Genomic DNA, 21212 nt, shown 5'->3' with positions numbered 1-21212 from the left:
ACGCGTGCCAGGTGAGTCATCTAGGGAGGAAACATGCCTGTGGAAGAAAAAAAAAGTGCAAAAAACCCCATGCTTCCATCTCAAAGCCTGGACTCCATTCATTAAACAAAATATTGTAGTGAAGCGAAAGCTCGTTCGCTTCATCTTTTCTTGAAAACACAATGACAGACGGACACCCAATCTTACACCAACACAAATGGTAAGTAGAAGCGCGAAAGCTACACCAGATGAGGCTGCGTTCGCTTCCCTAGGAGGTATCTACTGAGGCGCCCGCTTTAGCGCATAGCTGTACTAAGCAGATAGTGGTGCTCTGCGCGCGCGTTACTATGCCGAAACAACAAAAAAAACAGGAGAACCAAAGCAGGAAAGTTCAACAATAGTCTCATGTCCTTTTTTCTCATTCTTTCATTGCTACCTCTTTGTTTCTGCATGAATTTGGGCTACGCTCGACCACAGCCAACTTCTACAACCATTTTATTGTCCTTCGTACAAATTTCCGCTCCTGCTGAAGTCTCCAACAATATTGCCCGCGTAGGCCTTCAAAAGGCAAGTGATGCTTCCGCTGAAAAAGCGAAGCTGCACCTACATGAGAGTGCCCAATAGTTGAGGATAACTCCACAGGATCTCGCCATCAGCTCCGCTGCTATCGTTACACAGCTGCTCCATAACCAGAGTATTGCAGAGATCACAAGCATCTCTACCCGGCGCAGGCCACTTTCTGCTGGCGAGAAGAGGAGCCGGGCGTGCGATCAGATGAAGATCAAGTCCACGAAGACGCATGAGCTCGATGCTATTTACACGGAACAAGCCTGAGCAAGGGCGTGGTGGCAGAGTGCCTGTGCGCCGGCTGAGGCCGCTGAGGCGGGTGAGACCCCACAGGCCAAGGACGCAAATGAGGCTAATGAGTTGGATGGAATCCTTTCCCTCCTTTTTTTTTGGCTGAGCTCTTCTGTTTCTAAGCTGCCTTCTTTTCAACGAAGTGCTTGTGAGCTGTGGAAGCGACTCTTTCATGTGTCTGAACCAAACATCGTCAATTACGATATATTCCAAAGCTTACCTTCTCAGCTTTTAAATGCGCCCCTTTCCCGCATAATTTTTTTTCGCACGCCACGACCGCCGTCGCCCTCTGATGAAATGAGCTCACCAAAATCTTCACGCGGCGCCACTTTTTTGGTGGTTATGTGATACCAAAGCACCTAAAAGAGCGAACATGGGTACAGCGTATTTATGTGGAGCTGACTTCCCTCTACTTCAGACGAAAAGCGCAAAACTATCGCAACTTTGCGCAAGTTTTCTGACGTCACACTGACCCTTGCCTTGCAGTTCTAGATCACCATTTTCCGAAAGTTTTTTTTTAGTCTTGCCACTGCGCACCTCACGACAGGGGATGCCACAGTGTGGCGTAAGGGTCTGGCGCCCACACTACAAGAAAGCTTGGCAGCCCTTATCCCTATCAATACGAAGTCACCTCCCGTATTGACGGCGAGTCGAGCATCTGCGACGTCGGGAGTGTCAGCAATATAGCGCTGCTGAAGGGACATCTACCGAAAAAAAAAAAAGAAACGCTCCTGCGCCCCGGGGAAGATGCCCTATCAAGGCTTTTCTGTTTTTGTCAACAGAGAGCGAATTCCATGCGCAGCATTCTCTCTCGCTCTTTGATGCACTCACTTTCGCTCTCCGCTTTCTCTTTTCTCGATCGTTCATTGTGCTTGTGCAAAGAAGTTTTTCGCCATGGAGGACTACCAAATAATCGAGTCCATCGGAGAGGGTTCCTTTGGCAAAGTGTACAAAGCCCGGATCAAGGGCACAGGCCAGATAGTAGCAATGAAGTTCATTGTGAAAAAAGGTAAAAACGAGAAGGAGCTCAAAAACCTTCGAAGCGAGATCGAGATTTTGACGAAGCTCAATCATCCACACATTATCATGCTCTTCGACTCCTTTGAGACGGATTCCGACTTTGTAGTGGTAATGGAGTATGCACAGGGAGAGCTCTATGACGTCCTGGAAGATGACAAGCAGCTACCGGCGAAAGAGGTGCAGAAGATTGCAAAGCAGCTCATTCAGGCACTGAACTACCTTCACTCTAATCGAATCATTCACCGTGATATGAAGCCACAGAACATCTTAATTGGCCAGAACGGCGCTGTCAAGCTGGCAGATTTCGGCTTCGCGCGCTCGATGAGCTACAACACAATTGTGCTTACGAGCATCAAGGGTACACCGCTCTACATGGCCCCGGAGCTGGTGCAGGAGCGTGCGTATGACAACCGAGTCGACCTGTGGTCATTAGGCTGCATCTTGTATGAATTATACTACGGCAAGCCACCGTTCTACACAAACAATCTCTTTGCGTTGATCAAGAAGATCGTCTGCGAGCCCGTGAAGTACGACACCAAGGCAAACGACCCGATTACTCCCGAGTTCAAGAGCTTTCTTAGCGGCCTCTTGACCAAGTCTGCATCGTCGCGGCTCAATTGGCCTGAGTTATTGAACCACCCGTTTGTGCAGCTGACCAAGAGCGATGCGTCGTGGCAGGATGCTATTATGCAGCATGATTCGAGGATGAAGGCCCGAATGGATAAGCTGGGTTGCCTTCGATTGCATGGGAACACCGGTCGCGCTGTTCCAAAGCGCCAGTCTACCCAAAACAATGACATTTTCAACTTGAAGACAAAGGAAACGCTCATGAATGGTTGCGAGTTTGACGTCTGCGCTACCCTCACCCAGTTGGTGCGGATGACTAGCGGGTTCAGCACAGACGTGGCGAAAAGCTCTGCACTTCTCACGGTCTTCGATTCTGGGGTTCTGGAGGCTGCGTTGGCGCTGCTCAACGAGGAGCAGTCAGTAAAAGTTGTCAGTTTAGTGCTGCAGTTCGTGCAAGCGTTGGTGTTTCCGGAACATGGCGATGTGCTTGCCTTTCCGTCCCAGCGCCCGAAGCGCGACGGTGCCGCAGTATTAGAGGAAAAGCACTCACATCAGCAGGAAGATTTGTTTATTCGGCAGCAGGTTGCTCTGACACTGATGAAGAAGCCACACACGGCGCTCGATTTTATCATTAGTGAAATAAGCAGCGAGGCTTATTCTCTTGCCGAAACGTGCGTCAAGATAATGTTCCAGTGCTTCCGCTGGGAGAACAGTTTTGGACCCATGGTAACACAGCTGCGGGCTTTTCCGGAAATGTGGGCGGCCATCCTCAAATCGGTTAACCACAACAGTGTTTCAAGGGGAAAGACGTCGTACGAGTACGCGGCTCTCGTTTTTCACACGGTTTCCATCGTTATCCCGCACATCAAGCTGGCATCCCCGCAGCGGATAAATCGTGAGGCAGTGCTGGAGCTCGTGACACAAGCTCTTTCCGCTGTATGCTACTACGAGGCTGGCACGGTAGATGCGCACCGGAGCGAAAAGCCCCCGCTGGCCTATGCAGCGGCAGCAGCTCTCCTTGTTGCCTTCGCTCACAGGGAGCTGAAGGATATTGTCTCATTTAAGGTCAATGATGCACTGCTAGACGGGATTTACTCCATCGTCGATGCCGTCTCAGACACACCAAACCGCCCCGTTACGCCGCGGGCGCTCGGAAGCAGCTACGGGTATCCGGACTATGGCTTGCTAGATGGTGTAGCCCACATGTTGTCCCTGATATTTTCAGATTCAGACTCCCTCGTGTACGCCAAGTTGCCGGGCAGATCAGAGCACCACTTTTTGGAGAGTGACACCAAAAGCCTGGCACTGCTGGTCATGACGCTTTTGCGTGACAGCGATCCCAGGATGGAGTTGTCACCCAACGGCGTCCAGACGCTGTTGCGAGCGGCACAGCAAATTTTTCAGCAACAGAAGGAGCAAGCTCTGTCGATGAGTCTGCTGATGGAGCCGATAGCCCCGTACTCAGGAGAGTCTGGGAGCCTATGCTGGCTCTCAGTCATCTGCCGCACCATGAAAGCCGAGTACTTCCGTCAGCTTTTTTTCTGGCCAGCGTGTCGCGGCGGTGGCGCCGCTGGCGTCAGCGCGCATGTGACGATTGCATCTCAGATTTTGTCCGACTCGCTGCGGCCCGTGAGCTCGCCCTCCAATGCAGCGCCTGCGGAGGATAAGCTGCTGAGTGACGTTAGCCGCGTGCTGTACAAGGAGAAGGTTATCGAGCTGCTTGTGCACGCGATGGACTACTCTGAGGGGGTCTTTCTCGGGAACCCTTTCGCCATCATCGCGAAGCTGTGCGCCAGCTCCGCAGACTCTATCAAGGCTTTCGTCGATTGCGGTGGTGTGGACACCGCACGCATTAGGCGGATTCTCGATCCAGACAAAGCAGGCACAGGGCTGATGTCGGACGGATTGGTGGTGCTCTCGCAAATGGCACGTATATCTGCAGAATTTTACGAGTGCATTCATAGAGCTAACCTGTATGATTGCGTGGCTGCGCTCCTACAGCACTCAGAAAAAGATTTACGGGGCAAGACGTGCACGCTTATCGGAAATCTGTGCAAGCACTCCGACTTCTTCTTCGAGCCACTGAAGAAGAACCACATTGTGGAGCGCCTGGTGAAGTGCTGCAGCGACAGCGATGCGCAGACTCAGAAGCTGGCAGCGTTTGCCATTGGCAATGCTGCGTTTCATAGCGACTACCTCTACAGTCTTCTGAGCCCAGCCATTCCCTCGCTGGTGGGTCTTCTGGCGTGTGGGGACGCAAAGACGCGTCAAAACGCTGCAGGGGCGCTGAGCAACTTTGTTCGGAACGGTGATCAGCTCGTGAGCCCCTTGGCAGAATCCAATGTAGTGGAATCTCTGCTGAAGATGCTGCGTGATGACGACTCTCTGTCGTCGAAAAAAGTTGCAGTGCTGACCATCAACTCGTTTTGTGCATACGACGTATTCCGTGGCAAGTTTGTTGCGCTGGACCTGCGAGAGGATATTCGCAAGCTGCAAGAGGATCCCACCGCGCGCGCAGACCCCTCGATTCAAAAGTACGTTGGTAAACTCGTGGATAGACTTGGTTGACACGCGCCTCTATCACCGCGTCGTGTATTTCTGCTATTTCGAGCCTCATAGTCCTCTTTCCCTTTTCGTGTTTTGTTTCATGGCACACATCACTCCCTCTCGCTCTCTCTCACGACGTCCTCCCCCTCCCCCTTTCTCATGTGCCTTTCTTTTATTGTGATTTCGCCCCCCCTCCCTCTCTCTTTGCCTTTTGCTCCTTTGTCCCCGCTCTCCCTTCCTCAATTCGTCTCCCTTGCCTCCCTCCCTCCCCCCCAAACCTCGAAAGACGTGCTGCGTGCACCGTCATCTCGGCTAGTATTCTCTTGAGACAATGTTTTTTTTTCCCTTTGACATCCTTCTTGGCGACGGTGTCGGGGTACGATGCACACTTTGTGGAGAAGCCAGGGAGCGCCCCTCCCTGCCAACGCCAAGCCACCTCTAATGGTGACACACAGCCGAGTGCCTCCAATGTGGGCTGGCCAGAGCAATCCATCGCTGCCGATGTTGAGGACCAGGCCCTGGGCCACCTGGCGTCGGAGCGACTGGCAACACTGAAGGCGTGTGCGCTATGCATATTGTAGACAGGAAAAGTGTGACTCGAGCATCTCTCACCCAGTCTTCGCTGCCCCACTGGCGCGAGGAGCTTGCGAGGCCTCAAGGAGGATGCACCAGGTGGGGACCTGGGGAATGGGAGCGGCTGCGAGGCGAGCTGCGAGGCAGGAGGGCCCGGAGGTCGATTCTGAGGCCTGTGCTCAGGCTAATAGGTCGCCGCATGCCTGTAACGCATGTCTGCGGTTCCTTCGAGCCACCCTGCGATCGGACCTCCGTGACAGGGCCGAGTGTGGAGCGGGGCTCGTCTCACGCGTTGCAACAGAGAAGGGAGACGCTCAATAACAGCGAAATGAGTGCCTCACCTTTTCTGTCTTCCCCTTTTGCTGCGCGACCAGGCAACCTCAACTGTGTACGTGTCTCTGTAGGTTTGCGGTTGCGGGGGCGGTGCTTGCAGAGGGTACTTACCCGGAAAAGCGGGAATCACACAGTTATGTGCAACAAGAAGAAAAATAAACAGACGAGGGGGCAGCGAGGGGCACAAGAGAGGTACGGGAACGTGAAGGATGGCGAGGGGAATGCTGGCGGCAAAACGAAGCTGCCATCACCCACTCATTCACACAGGCGCAGCTGTGACGCATCTTCTTTTTCTGCACCTCTCTCTTCCTCTGCTCTGATCGCTTCTCTTTCCGCGACTTTGCTCCTTTGTCACCCCTCTCACTCTTTGTCTTGGCTCATCGTGCTCTCCTGGCACGTGTGTGCCTGCTCTATTCGTCTGTATCGCTCTTATGAATTTCGATCGGATAGAAAGCCGCTGCGACGCAGAGACGGGATGCGCCAAGTATAACGAGGTGACGTCTGCTTTGAACTTCCATGAAAGAGGGGTTTTTCCCAGACGTCTTACTGACCCACAACTTCATTCTCTTCACTCCTCTCCATCCCCCTCTCCCCATGAGCACTTCTGTTCCCCTTCGCACCCGCCCTTGCCCCCCCTTGGAAGTGAGGGCTCGACGAGGACGCCATTAGGCTTGGAAAGGAACATTAAAGGCTTCATGAGCGGCAATCGGCGTTCCGCTGCAGCACCGAACGTCAAGGTGCAACAGGGAGTTCGAAGGGGAGTCACACAAACGGTCGTATGCATCTTTGCCTGTCTGCCGTTCCAGCGAGGGTGACCGCACCGGTGGCCACTCTTCATGAATGCTCGTCAGCTTCTTCCTCCCTTCTATGGCTCTTCTTGATCCCCCCTTTTCCCTATCTACTTCAGCGGCAGCTGAGCCGTCTTCAACGTGTCTCTGCGGCAGCTACAAGAGCGTTGTGCTGTTTGAAGCCAGCGTTTCCTCCAGAGACTCAGGGAGAGGAGCGCGTGCGCCGTTGCACACTTCCAAGACGAATCGCATTGTCCCTCGCACGTCACTCACCCCCTTTGGGGACCGTCATTGCTTGGGCGGAGTCTACAGCTCCCCACCCCTTTCCTCGCATAACGATAGGCCCTGGAAAGGTTGCGCCTCAGGCTCTCGAGTGCCTCTGGGAAGCAGATTTTTCATCTTTATTTTGTGGTGCGGCGAGGGTCGCACTCCCTCGATCCTCTCGATCGAGCTCACTCTCTACAGGGTAAGGGATTCGCGTGGCTACGAAGCGATGACCTCGGCAGAGCTCTCTGCAGCGGAGCTGGAGGCGCAATTCACCAGCGCCAAGGCATACCTCATGCAGGCGGACAAGGATGGCGTAAGCGCCTATGACCAACTAACACGCCTTATGGAGCTGCTTCTTGAGGAGAACCTCGAGAACGTTGCAGGCGATCCGTCAAAGCTGCACGAGATCTTCAGTTTCATCCAGACGCACAGCTTCGTGCGCGGCGAGAGTACCTCTGCGTGCTATGAGGCTTCGCAGGTGCCCGCCGAGGAACTCCGGCGCTTCGAGGACAACATGAAGCTCTTTGAGCGTCCGGCCCCGGAAGTACGCACCACCATAGAGCAGCCTGATCCGTACACGACCATCACCACCACGACCGTGGTGCCACTGAAGGCGCCGCCTTTCGAGTCCGTTGTGGAGCAGAACAAGTACTGGACTGCCGCGGGCTGCGGCCTCGCCGACGAGGAGGCGTTCCTACTCGACCGTTCCATCACAAATCTCGCTATGGAGAAAAACTTGCAGGACATCAAATTCTTTGGCAAAATTTTTGGGACCCACAGCGACTACTTCGTTCTCCGCACGCGGCGCTACGTTGAGGAGGGTGAGACCGTGTACGTGGAAACTAACACGATGGGAAAGCCGCCGCGAAAGAAGGGAATAGTGCCTGTGCAAGCCGAGCCAGGCTTTGTCGGGGCGAATCGCTACACGTTCTGGGTCACCGCATCGCCATCCGACAAGTGGGAGAAGCTGCCGGATATAACGCCGCAGCAGATCAACGCGGCGCGCGTAACGAAGCGCTTCTTCACGGGGGACTTGTCGGCCTCTGTCGCGGCAACGTTTCCGTGGAGCGAGGCTGTGTACCTGCGAGCGCAGCTAGCGCGCATCACCAGTGGCACCACCATTGCTCCCCAAGGCGCGCTGGAGGAGCCAGAGCAGGAGCCGGACACGGAGGAGGACGAGGACGAGGAGGGTGATGCACCACGCAGGCCAAAGGAGGCCAAGTACAAACCGCTGACAGTCCCTTCGCCGGGGTACGAAGAGGAGGAGGTGGACGTGGCGCAACTGACGACTGACCGCTGGGTACATGCGGAGGCGCACCTTTACAAGAACGGTAGGCAAACAAAGGTGCCGGAGAAGCCTGAGCCGGAGGAGGGGGAGGGGGAGGAGGAGGAGGCCGAGCGTGATCCGGCCGAGCCCGAGGCCGACCCTGAGGGCGAGGACGAGGAGGAGGAAGAGCTGGAGGAGGAGGTGGACCTCTTGGCGCCCATCCAGAACGACTACCTCTACGGCGTCGTCGACATTCCACAGCCGCCACCAATCATCAACGACGAGGACGAGGAGGAAGAGGAGGAGCCTCGGGAGCCGGACAACACGCCACGAAAGGCTTTACGCGACGATGACCTCCCAGATGACGATCCAACCAAGATGAAGATTGCATGCTGGACGATGCGCGTCGAGAACAATGTTAGCAAGGCTCATCGCATTGCGGTGGTGCAGTCCCTTCGCTGGCCAGGCGTCACTGCGTACGCTGCTGAAGGTGGCAAGCGCTGGTGTTGCGTGTACTTTGGCAACGGTCTGAAGAAGACAGATTCTGCCTTCACGCCATCGCCCCCTCCTCCAGTGCAGTCAGAGTGCGCCGACATCACAGAGGTGGAAGACCCAGCCGCCACTGTGGAGAAGCTCGTTCGGCGCGGCGAGGAAGTTCCGGAGGCTGACAGTGAGGCGGAGCCCGATGAGCTGGAAGAGGAAGAGGACAGCTAAAGGAGGCTCCCTGGGTGCGTGCGCATCTGCCCCCTATCCCCCTTCTCTTTTCCCTTTCCCCTCGGCCCAGCGCTTACACACTTCCAGAAACCCTCTTTATTGATGTAACGCAAGCATGAAGCGTGGCCAGTAGCCCCCTTGGCTCCCCCATCGCGAGCGGCTACCATGGGCTCTTTCCCTGTATGTACTGAAACAATATATATATATATATCATCTAACCTTCGCTTTTGCATGTATGGCTGACGGCGCTCTGCCGAGGTGTGACATCCAAATGAAAACCGAACGAGGCGGAAATGAATAGAGCAGAGGGCACCGTGCACCATGTTCCTGTGGTATAGGAACGGTGGGGGGGCCCATAGAGGAAGGGACGGAAGAACAAATATGTAGGGCACATCTTCCCTCCCTTCCCCCTGCTGATTTCGGGTGCTTGAGGAAGAAAGCAATGCACGCGCCTCCCCTCCCTCCCTCCCTTTCCGGTGTAGTGGTTCCGTGGGAGGAGAGGAAAAGAAGATGGAGGCTGGCGCTGCTACGCAGGGACGGCTTGCCTCTTGCATGTACCACTGCTGCTTTTTTTTTCCATGGAGGCCCTGAGACGCATTCATCGGTGTACATTTTTCGCCCGCGCTCTTTCGTGTAGAAGCCATCTGCGCTCTCTCGCCTCCCCCTTTCTTGTGCTGTTTTGTGATGCCCCAAAACGCTGGCCCGGGGTGCGCGCCGCCGCTAACAGGAAGAGAGGCGGCATCTCATATCTAGATTTGCCCCCCTCGGTTCATCTCTGTGCGTTTGGCAGAGAGAGGGAGGACGAGGATTAGCGCCTCTCTAGCAGACTTTTCCACCCCTCGCCTTCACCCTGCGGAGCACGGCCACGACCTCCTGCCAGCTTATCTGGGGGCCCCGTTGCTCAGCTGCCCCGCTCACCTTCTGCGCCTCTCTGAGCGCCGGCGAGATACACGGAGGCGCAGAAGGCATCTCGGGGTGAAACACCTTTCTGAAGGGTTCTACTTCGGCTCGGAAGGGTGGGGGGCCCCCATGCTGCAGCGTCTCTTTCGTCGGCCGGCGCGTGGCCATCCGGGCGCGCCGCAGATGGCAGCGCTGAGGTCCCTGTTGCGATTTGGAACGAGTGTTGGCGGATCGTATTACCAGGAATCGGACACGGCTGGCATTCACCAGATGAACAACGACCTCCGACTGGGCCTTGTGATCAAACCGCAGAGCACGCTCGTGGATCTGTGGGAGCAGGCGCTGAAGGCGTGGCCGACCCGCCGCTTTCTGGGGAGCAAGATGTGGGTGCGCGGGAAGCTTGGCTACGTCTGGGCCACGTATGGGTCCATCAACACTGAGGTGGAGGCGATGCGGACGCTGCTACACAAGATGGGCGTCGAGAAGGGGTCTCGCGTTGTCGTTATCAGCGAGAACCGCTATGAGTGGGTTGTGGTGCACTTCGCCACGATGCAGCTGGGTGCGCACTTCGTAGCGCTTCCAACCAACGTCACCCCATCCGAGGCGCAGCTTGTGGTGAAGAGCACACAGTGCAGGGTTCTTTTTGTCGAGACGAAGGCGGCGTACGCAGCGATCAAAGGCTGGATTGGTCGTGTGGGGCAGCTGGAGCACGCCCTCTGTTTCGAGGACCAGGTCGGGGAGGGCAGCTATGCAGTTGCGATTAGTATCGCGGCCGATGTACCTGAGAAGACTCCTGCGCGAGCGGACGTCCGCGCCGAGGACACCGCAATGATTGTCTTCACATCTGGTACCACGGGGTCCCCAAAGGGTGTCATGCTGTCTCATAAGAATATCGTTGCGAATGTTAGTTCTGTGTATGCGAGCCTTGGCGAGGCGCTGACGCACAGTGACATGTTCATGTCGCTGTGCTCGTGGTGCGTTGCGGGCGCCCTCACCGCGGACTTGTACCAGGCACTGTGCAAGGGTGCTTGTGTCTGTATTCCCCCTGAAATACTCGAGGGATTCCAAGACTTACCTCTCGTTAACCCGAGCGTCATCGTCTCCGTGGCGCAGCCTTTTCAACGCGCGTACGCAAACATCGTCGACGACATCTTGAACCGCGGCAGCTTCACAAAGGACCTGACCCGTCTCGTCGTCGGCCGCATCACCGAAAACCGTCTCATGCTCAAGAGACCAGGGCGCACGCTCCGGGCCTTTTCCCACGCACTGCTGGGCAAGTTCAAGGCGCAGTTCGGCTCAGAGCTGCGTATCGCCATCATCATTGGCCACCAGCTCACCAAGGATCAGTCAGAGCTCATGGCAGACCTAGACGTGTTTGTGGTGAACACGTACGGCTGCATGGAGGCGGGTGGGCTCGTCGCCACTGACGTGGATGTGCCGCAGCGTCTGAGGGCTCTTCCCGGTGTCGAGGTACGCATCGTGAACGACAAAAACGAGATCGTCGCGCCGGGGGACGTGGGCGAGATCCTCATAGAGGCGCCCAACGCCATGCAGGGCTACTTCGACGTGCATATCGACCCAGAGGAGGCCAAGAATTCGCTGGTTGAGTATGGAAGTCGCACCTTTGTGCGGTCTGGTGACTACGGCACCCTCATCGGAGGATGGGTGACGGTGAAGGGCAACAGAGACGTCCTCATCACATTGGCGAACGCCAAGACGGTGAATCCGCTCGAGGTGGAGGCAGTCCTGACAAAGAGTCCGTTCATCAAGCAGGCCTTCATCTACGGCAATCGTCGTCCTTATGTGGTGGCACTCGTGGTGGCCAACACCAAGGCCATCGCCGCGCACTTGCGCAAGGTGGAACGCCGCGATGGTGTGCCGCTACTCAACCAAAGGGAGAAGGCCGACTGCATCCGCACCGAGCTGCGGCGTGTCTCGCAGGATCTGCCGCCTCGCACGCACGTGCGCCGCTTTGCCTTTGTGGACGAGTTCACACTCGCCAACGGCTTCATGACGGTGAAGATGGGCTACGCGCGCCAGAAGATCGAAGACCACTATGTGCACTACTTTGAGGCCTTGTACGATGGAACGCCGAAGTTTTACGGGTTTGCCGTTGACGACTACGACGATTTGTTTTAGTCGCACGCACGCCTCAGCACCAACGTTGCCCACCCACCCACCCGAGGTACATTCGCAGACCCGATGCTGCACACCGCGCGCAACGGTGCCTGTTGCATCCCTCTAGGATGCGGCCGTTTCGGCGAAGTACAGGCGCACGCGTGCTTTGAGGAGAAGACAGAGTACGCACCAGCCTTGGATTCTCTTTGACGCGCCTTCCGCATGCCCCTCTCCGTCTGCTGCGCGAGACTGCTGCATGGTGGCTCACCCATGCTCCCGCTGCAGATGGTGCTTTGCCCCCCCTTCTCTTTCTCTTCCCCCCTTCTCCCACCCCCGCGTATGACACTGGCACGCGCATATGGGGATGCGCGTCCAAACACGTACGTACACTCTGCACTGGAGTGCTTCCATCCCCTCCCCCACAACGGGTGTTTTTCGTAGCACAAAAGAACGTAGCGCACGAAGGGGGAGAGAGACAAGGCGGGGGACGGCTGTACGCAGGCTTCACCGTCCCCCTCCCCACTTGGTGGCATCTGCGCGTGGCTCTCGGCGGGTGGTTGGGGAAGCCGATTGGACACTTGTTCCTACACCCCGAACCTATCTGTCCCTTACACCGCCCCACTCAGCACTCGCTCCCTCTGGGGTCCTTTCATAAGTACATTGGCGCTTGTGGGTGCGTGTGCCGGTGTGCAACACTTGCCTATCTCCTCTTCACCATCAGTGGCTCTTCACATCTGGCACACCTTCTGTGGTCGCAGGGCGACCGTTTCCTTTCAGAGGCGCACGCCGTCGGGGCAGAACTGACAGATCCCTTTTTCTCTCTCTTCCTCTTCGTCATACACACACGTATCGGTAGAGCGGCGGAGGGGAGAGGCGCACCGAATGCAGGAGGCGTTCCTATCCTCTGTGTTGCTCCCTCTCACCGAGAAGAGCGGTGAGGTGGAGCGGGTGGCGGAGCTGCTTGATATGTTGGAGCACTGCTTCATGGACGCTTTCAAGATGCGGACCTTGCCTGACAATAAGAGCGACATGGATTCCTCACCAGTAACCGGCAGTGTCTCCGGCTCCTTGTTCGCTTCCGCCTCGGCAGCATCACTGGACGCGGGTGAGGAGGCGAAGCTACTTGTTGTGCGGGCCGTGGCAAACTTCCACCGCACGGGGGCGGTTCGCCACAGCTCTTTCTTTCAGACGAGTGACTACCACCCACACGCTGCCCTCTTCCTTCTCGAGCTGCTCAAGTCTCTCAACGGTAACTCGCAGCGCTGGTTTCGGCAGCTGCAGTTGGACAGCCTAGACGCTTGCCTCGCCATTGTGGAGGTGATAGGGATGGAGAACGTGCGGCTGTGTCTTCCAGGCGTGGTTTCCGTGGCTGTGCGCCACATCCGCCGTGCCCATCACGGCAAGGACTCGATCAAAGTATGCCTGGCCGCCATTCAGTTGCTTCGCGCCGCGCTCACGATTTCCTTTTCCGCCGCGGTGCCGGTGGCGTGGGTGCAGGGCACCGCGGCGCGCTTGGCTAGCACGCTGCGCACCATCTTGGAACCTTCAGCGCTCGCTCGGGGTGCCCACGCCCCCGTCACCGTTGCCGCACTGAAGTCGCTCATTGTCTCCATACTGCTCTCGCCGGCCATGGCAGAGGTCTCCACCACGCCGTTGGGCTCTCTGCTGATGGTAGCCTATGCGATTGTGGAGAACATGGATCACCTGCACCATCTCGGCGACGACATCGTTGGCGCGGCGGAGGCGACTTCCTCGTTTGCGTGCACCGGCAGCAGCGTGCGCAGCTCTACGGACCACACATGCATGGGCGCCGTGATGGGCAGCTCCTGGGCCATGCTTGCCGTTGTCGAGGCGCTGCAGTACCTAAGGGGTGTGGAGCTGCTTCATCTCGCCACAACGGTGGCACGGGCACCGGCTCTGCGCAACCACTTTTTCCCCTTGAAAACGCCTCCGCAGACGGCGTCGTCGACGGCAGAGTCAGCGGACATCAGCGAGTCGGCGGTTGCCATCTTCCTTTCTGTCATTCGCAAGTGTGTCCGCGTGGTCGGCACTGAGATGAACGAAGAGGCCCTGTACACCCACCGCCTCCCGCGGAAGTACCCCGCCGGTGTTGTGGATGAGTTTCTCTTCTGCCTCGCTGGTGCCCTAGCCAGACTTCCCACAGACGCTACGCTGGAGCGGGACTGCCGCGTCGACAACGATGACTTCGGCGACGGTGATGAGACGGTCGGAGAGCGCTTGACAAACGCGCTGCTCACCGAGTATGACGCAGTGCTGCAGGACTGGGACGCCTACGCGGTGCACCCAGCCGCGCTGTACGTGCTGTCGCGGCTCGTTGTGTGGCAGTTTCACCCCGCACAAACCCTTCGGTCTCTGCCGAACTGCTCCCGTCTTCTCACCACGGGCTTGGCGATCGGGGACGTTGGGGTGACAGAGTCTTGTAGGTACCCACAGCCAGCAGACCTGACCGCAGGGGCCTTCGAGCAGCTCTGGAGCATAGTGGCGCAGCCCCATCTCTGGGCCATCACGCAAGATGAAGAGCTGTGCACTTATCAGCAGGTGCATCATCGGCAAGTGGTTGCAGCCACGCTGCTGCGCTTTCTCGCCTTGTCAGCAGAGGTGCTCTCAAGCGGCGGCGGGGCTGAAGCGGCGGGGTCAAATGCGGAGCGGGTTGTGGCCCTCGAGCGGCTCTTTACCTTGACTCTCTACCTTGTCCTCGAGAAGGCCACTGCCAGCGGGATAGTGCATGAGGCGGCAATGCGCTGCGTGGAGGTGTACAGCACCGCCTCTGGAGAGAGGGACACCCTGTTGTTCTTGCTGCATCACTCCACCCTCATAATGGACGAAACGTCGCGAGCGGTGCGGGAGGAGCATCTGCGGCCTGCGGCAGCAAGTGTCCTGCGCGGCAGTCTCGCTCTCTTGGAGCGTCGCTTCGTTCGAGGCGAAGAGAGCGACAGCAGCGACCGCTCAGCCTTGGTCTACAGCGGCACAAGGCTCACCGCTCTCGTGCGACGACGACTCTCGGTGACTGCGATGTCCGCCAGCTTGACACGAGCGTCCACTAGGGTGGTTACCCTGGAAGAGGCTGCGCAGGTCGCTGACTTCGTGACGAGTACTATTCACGTGGCGCGGGACGCTCTTCAGCTGTGCAGCCGCTACGACAGCGCGGCCTTCGCAGAGGATGCCATTGGTCGCAGAGCTGCCTTGTCTCTCCTGCGCGACGCGTTCGACCTCGCCGCGTACCTGAATTACTGTGTTCCCCAAGAGGCTATGGATGAAGAGCAGGAGCGTTGCACCACCTCGGCGCATACTCGGGTGCGGGCACTTCAGTCTGTGGTGCTGGAGGCTGTGTACGCGGTACTGCAGCACTGCACAGTGCATGACAAGGCGGCCGTCGTTGCCGTACAGACGGTGGTGCGCGGGCTTACATGCTTCCTAACGACCACTGCGGCTCTTACGTGGGCTGATGTGACGCGTCAGCGCCTCATCGAGGAGGCGGCAGAGCGCCGCCGTTCGACGCAGCGCAGTCGTCTTGGCGGGCGCAAAGCGCACCTCATGACCGGCGAAGGAGAGGAGGGCGGGACGTCAGAGGATGAGCGCGACGACGACCCCGGCAGGACTCCCCTTCCAACCCCCCCTCCGATCGACTGGCCATGGATGCATTACGCGCCAACTGCTGTGGACGCGGCGGAGGTAGTGGATGGCGCCAAAATAGCGCTTCCCCGCAGCCACCTCCACACTATCTACCGCGTTTACCTCTCCCTCTTCGCGCTGCTGCGCGAGCCCGTGGCCGCCTTTGCGACCGTAGCGGCCGGACCCGACGCCCGTACTGGAATGGAGCGGCGCAAGCTCGGCGGCGTCGCCGTAGCTCCGGCACTGTTTGAGGCGCTGAGCGGGCTCGAGGCGATTCGCCTTCTCGCCTGCGATTTTCTGCTCCATCGCATGGTGGAAGAGGTGCTGCCGCTGGTCCTGCTGTGGCACGAGCGGGCGCGTCTGCCTCGCATTCCGACGCACACAGAGGAGCGCGCCAAGCTGGCGACGAAGGAGTTTGTGGAGCATCTCTACGAGGACTGCAAGGACTCTGCCGAGTTGCAAGAGTCGGTGATGGCCAAGTGCCGATGCTTCGATTTGCTCCCCACTTCATCTTAGTCAGCGCTTTCTCACCCGCAGCCGGGACACTGAACGGCCTAACAGCGGGGCGCGTGGCATCTGCACAGCCTTCTCCCCCACCCCACATAACGGAAAACGGATGCAACTCTCAGGCGTGACCCAATGTGTAGAGGGCATACACACGCATATATGTGTGTGTGTCTGTGCTGTGGTGGTGGCTTCTTGTCCCCTCTTCCCTGCCATCCCCACCCGCACCACCGTGAGTGGCTCTGCTTTTTTTTTTTCGTAGGCGTTTGCGATACCGGCCTGCGCCCTGCGTGCGATCTTCCTCGACAGCGGCGATGTGGCGAAGATGGCTTTGCGTGCATGTTGGCTCTCGCATGTCGCCATGCACTTGCTAAAGGCTACGAAGTGCGCATCTCCTTCCCTTCGTGCCCTCGCACTTTATTCCATGACTTGCATGCCAACTCCCACCCTTTGCGCGGCTGCCCTCTCCCCTCTTTCCCCGTTTAACATCACGGGTGGCGTCATCGCGCCTTTCCTGCGTGTTTCTGGTTGCCCCCCGCCTCTCTCCCCCCTCTCCCGTTGCGCTGCTCCAGACGGACCTCATCTCTTCCCTTTTCGCTGCCTGCCAGCGCGCCCAATCATAGACACAGCACATACGCGAAAAATCGCGCGCCTTTTCTTTGGTGTGCCGCCTTTTGCGTCTTCACACCCTCCGCCATCGCTCATTGCTCTCTCGGTGTCTCAGCCGTGCTCGGCGCCCACACAATCACGTATTCGCCCAGCCTGTTTCATGCAGCGCGCTGCTTGACCTGCCACGCATCTGTCGGCTTACTTGCTTTACCTCACCCCTTCTTCTCTCGCCCTCTTCCCTCCCACACCAGAGGACACCAGAAAACACCAAGTGCCGCGTTTCCGTGCGTGTGTGGATAGGCTCCACCCCCGACGCGCGTTTTTTTTCCCCTTCTCTTTCCACCGCTCCTCCTCCTGGCATAAACGACACACGCATAGAGAAGCCCGCGCACGCACGCACACGCACACACACATACACAGACAGACACACAGACAGGCAAAAGGGGGCAGACTTTACCGCTGTTTATTTATTTCTGTTTTTTTTTTTAACTATCCAGGTCGTACAGCTGCATAGTGATGTCTGCCCATCCTTCCATTTCACTGCCTCCACAGTCGTGCTTCATCGCGGCGGATGAGTCCGTCAACCCCGTGCCGAAGCTGCTCCTCTCCTTTCCTGTTCCTCGCTTGATATCACAGCTGCGGCTCGAGGCATGGTGGACGAGGCTGGAGCAGGAGGAGGTCCCTGCCGGTAGAGCGCCGACAGCATCCTCTGCTCTGCAGCCATGGGGGACGGAGGAGCTGCATCACCTGTCACGCGGTATGCAGGAGTCTGCGCAGCGATTGCTCCTCACCGGCAGCTTCTCCCACTTTCTGCAGGAACAGTTTCACCATGAGGCGGACTCACCCAGCGACTTGGGTGGCAGTGCCAGCAACAGCAACAACGCATTACCCCGTCGGGACCGTGCCTATGCTGCTCACTCTGTCAGCCGCGCCGTTACCCTTGGCCTTCACGGGTTGCTTTCGTCCATGGCGCAGCGAAATACTCTGCTGAATGCTGCCCGACTGCGCAAGCAGGGCGAATTAGCCACAACGTCATTGCCACCAGCTGGTAAGAACGCCTCCGGACACCGTGTGCCGCTGACGCGTGTGCCCGAGTCAGAGTACTGGGCAAGAAACGAAGATGCCGCTACTTCGACCCTGCGACCGCGGCCATCGACGGAGGTGTCTGGTGCGTGGGCAGACGTGTCGACGGGCTTTCGGGACTTGGCGCCAGCCGGCGGCACCTCGTTGACTCCAGCCAGTGGGCGGTGGCGGGCTACTGCGACGGCCGCGCCCACTTCGACCACTTCCGGTGTGGTGGCGAGCTGCCGGCCTAGCACGGCTCCGGATTTGGCGAACATCGAATCGCTGGGAACGTCCTTGATGTGCAGCGAGCGGGCCGATGCAGACTCCATCTCCTTCGCCGGCTTTGTGCGACAGACTGCCAGTGAAAAGGGCAGCAACGCAGCTGCCTGTGATGTACCGCTGCTCCTTCGTTTTGCTTCCTGGCTACCCCTGCAAGCACGCCCTTTCGATGACATTTCATGTGCTCACGTGAGCTCTTGCTTGACGGTGCTCGCCGCATCGTGCACTGGTTCCGAAGAGGCAGCAGCGCTGCCCTCCTCCGACTCCGGCTCACAGGGGTGGCTGTGGTGTGCGCGCACGTGGCTTTGCTGTCAATGTTTAGCACACCCGCACCTCCCTACCGAAGCAGTACCTGCAGGACTCGTAGCGCGCGCGGTCGACGCGTTCGCGCGGGCCCTTCGTCATGTGGCGGCACTTCTATCAGAAGTGCAGCAATCAGCAGACGCGGCAGGTGTGGAGGGGAGCTCCGAGGTGGGCAGCAAGCAGGAGCGGCGCTCGTCGTCGGTGCTTGGGCGAAGTAGTGCAGCTTCCAGCGCGTGCGCCTCTTCAAGTCTTCTCCCTTGGCTGCAGCTGCTGCGGGGCTACCTGCGCGACTTCGCCGTCATGCTGTGTCATCCTGCAGTGCAGCTTGTGCCAGACACTGACGTCTGCCGGCTCGAGGAGCTGTGCTACCAGTGCCTTTTCCACGTTCCGCGCAGCTGCTCCAAGGAAGTGTACGTCCTGTACAGCACGTACATCGTCGACAGCGCCGTGCACTTGTACCGGTGCATCTGGAACTGCCTCCAGGTGGGGCGGCAGAGCTCGGTGGAGGTGTTCTTTCAGCGTCTGCCCACATCTTCCGTGGCCCTGACGCACCGGGCTTATCGTGTGAACGGCGACGGACATCCTGTGCTGCCCCTGACGGTTGCCATGCTGGCAGGTGCTCAATCCTTGGTTCTCTCAGGCGAAGTCGGCGCACTGGTCACCGCGGAGGTGCTACAGCGCCAGTGCAGCTTGTGGGCCAGTACGTTTGTGCATGAGCTGCTGTTGCGGCGCGTGGTGGAAGGGGACCGGGCCGAGGACACGGCGGCGTGGGCGGTGGCGGTACGCGTGGCGGGGGACTTGACGGACCTTCTCGGGCTGCCGGAGTGGCCAGGCGCAGATGTGCTGCTACGCACGTACGTGCACACACTGGCACGCTTGTGCCTCGGTGCCGAGTCTGCCACGACCGCGTCCGCGGAGGCGCTGCGACCGCTGGTAGTAGATGTGGTGGCCCACGTGGCTCTGAAGCTCTTCGACGAGAAGCACCTCTCTGTGCCAACAGCCATCTTGGCGGAGATGGAGCGGGCCGGGGACTTGGCCAGCAGAGGCGAGGTGGCGGCTCGCACGGCGCTTCCCCAACTCGCGCAATTGCCGGCCCCCCCACAGCCCGCTGCTGCGGATCAGGAAGCGTGGTGGCGTATGTGCGGCGCTGCTGACACGGCAGCGACGTCGCGCCCTGACACGGCCGATAGTCGCCTTCTCGGGATGATGATATCCGTCTACTTGGCTGAGTCGCAGCTCATCGCAAATCCATTCACCGCTGCCGACTACGCCGCCGTGTGGCTGCATGTGCGCGCGGCTCAGCTGACGACGTGGGCTGCGCTGCAGGATGCCGATGAGGGATGGATTCCGCAGGCAGCGCTCGACGCACTTGTGCGGTGGCAGCGATCCCCCAGCGCGGGGGATGCACCAGCCAACTGGAACGACGTGTGTACGTGGACGCAGGCCATCAGCACGCAGTTCAACCGCTCTATGCTCAGTCTCCGCACACGGCACACCCTCATCTCAATGCTGCTCTCCGTTTTCCACCTCAAAGACGCACAGGGGGTCGTGGTACCGGTGTCAGACATGGTGCAGAAGAGAACACTCGCCCACCTCGCCCGCCTCACCACGGCGTACCCGCCCCTCCATCGTTATCTGTGGCCCGTGGCGCGGCAGTGCGTGCAGGACGACAGTGCACGAGTGCGAGAGTCTATCGTGCCCCTTCTTCTTACCATGCTGAGTGGCGCGGCCGCCACCTCGACTGAGAGCGAGCTAGCTGCGACGGACTATTCCGTGAATACCGACGGGGCCACTTCCGAGGTGGTGAGCAGCCTTCTCTACCTCCTCAGCGACAAGAGCGCCCCCGTGGTGTCGCGCACCATTGCCGCCCTTGACACATTCCTGACAGATGACGCTTATCAGAGCCTCTTCGCCACCCCGCAGGGCGCGTCGCTGCTGCTCTTCATCCAAAACAAACTTCTGCAACTCGCTGCCTCCGACGACGCTGAGGCGCAGAGGCATCAGAGCGAGGTGGTGAAGCACTTCCTGCGCCGCTGGGTAGTCACGCTGGGCGACGCCGAGGGCTCCCTCACCAGCGCCCACGCGCAGCTGGCAAAGGAGCTTGTGGCACTGACGGTGATGGCAGCGCCAGATTACCCACACGATTTTGGCGACGACCACCCGCTGGTGCAAATGCTGCAGGGCATGCACGCATACGTGGCCGCCTACGACCCGGCAGGTGAGACTTCGTCGGCGACCGGCACTGCTGCAACTGCGACGGCGGCGCGTCGTCGCCCACGTGGCCACTGCATCGACGGGGCCCGGCTGCTTCACGTCATGCGCTGCGCAGCACGATCGCTGTGGACGCGGTACAACTGCTTCCATTCTACCGAGGACGCCGTTTCGTGCCTTGCCGCGCTGCGCGCACTCGCGCAAGCCCGCGGGGAGTGGGTGCAGCCGCTGGCTGAAGTGCTGGCGCAGTCCATTGCCTACCCTCCGGCCTCCACATCGCCACTCGCTAAGGCACCGGAGGCTCTGGGTGGGGCGCTGCTGCACATGTGTCAAGCTGTGCACGCCGTTTTGAAGGCCCCTCGACTACCCCTCATTTCCCTCGACCAGCTTGCACGCTGCTTAACAGTACTGCTGTCCAAGTACGTGGGGCCGTACCAGCAGCGTGTAATCGTCGCCTCCTGCGGTGCCCTGTGTGCACTCATCACTTGTGGCGCCAAGCACCGTCTCTCCGGACAGGTCAATGTGCCGTACTTGCAGCTCTGCTACTCGCTCATGAACACCTACTACACCCGCGTGCGGGGGCTGCTGCCGAGCTTGGCCGCAGAGCCGCAGAGCATCGCCTACACGCAGCGCTTCCTCTTCCTCTTGTCTGAGTTCTTGCGCATGTATTCAGGCTG

The 21212-nt window shown here is 58.7% G+C and overlaps 5 protein-coding genes across 5 annotated transcripts in view; all 5 read left to right on the top strand.

Annotated features, from left to right (window-relative positions):
* Positions 1-1731: 1731 nt before the first annotated feature.
* On the top strand, positions 1732-4992 carry LSCM1_05857 (uncharacterized protein; the record flags this gene model as incomplete). Its single annotated transcript, XM_067323294.1, has 1 exon — positions 1732-4992. The coding sequence occupies one exon, from the start codon at positions 1732-1734 to the stop codon at positions 4990-4992; it is 3261 nt and encodes a 1086-aa protein (XP_067180245.1).
* A 2166-nt stretch (positions 4993-7158) lies between these two features.
* On the top strand, positions 7159-8913 carry LSCM1_05856 (uncharacterized protein; the record flags this gene model as incomplete). The annotated part of the gene is made up of 1 exon (XM_067323293.1): positions 7159-8913. One exon carries the CDS (start codon positions 7159-7161, stop codon positions 8911-8913), a length of 1755 nt encoding a protein of 584 aa, XP_067180244.1.
* Positions 8914-9942: 1029 nt separating this feature from the next.
* Positions 9943-11952, top strand: LSCM1_05855 (uncharacterized protein; the record flags this gene model as incomplete). Its single annotated transcript, XM_067323292.1, has 1 exon — positions 9943-11952. The coding sequence occupies one exon, from the start codon at positions 9943-9945 to the stop codon at positions 11950-11952; it is 2010 nt and encodes a 669-aa protein (XP_067180243.1).
* An 861-nt stretch (positions 11953-12813) lies between these two features.
* LSCM1_05854 (uncharacterized protein) lies at positions 12814-16080 on the top strand (the record flags this gene model as incomplete). The annotated part of the gene is made up of 1 exon (XM_067323291.1): positions 12814-16080. One exon carries the CDS (start codon positions 12814-12816, stop codon positions 16078-16080), a length of 3267 nt encoding a protein of 1088 aa, XP_067180242.1.
* Positions 16081-17193: 1113 nt separating this feature from the next.
* LSCM1_05853 (uncharacterized protein) overlaps positions 17194-21212 on the top strand; it is a gene marked incomplete at both ends in the record, with an annotated part of 6069 nt that continues 2050 nt past the window's right edge. Inside the window, one exon of the mRNA XM_067323290.1 lies at positions 17194-21212. This exon is cut by the window's right edge and continues 2050 nt beyond it. Coding sequence (XP_067180241.1) covers positions 17194-21212 — 4019 coding nt within the window.

This window comes from Leishmania martiniquensis, chromosome 13, assembly GCF_017916325.1.
Source record: "Leishmania martiniquensis isolate LSCM1 chromosome 13, whole genome shotgun sequence".
NCBI classification, from domain to species: Eukaryota; Euglenozoa; class Kinetoplastea; order Trypanosomatida; family Trypanosomatidae; genus Leishmania; species Leishmania martiniquensis.
This window is presented reverse-complemented; position numbering and strand designations above follow the sequence as displayed.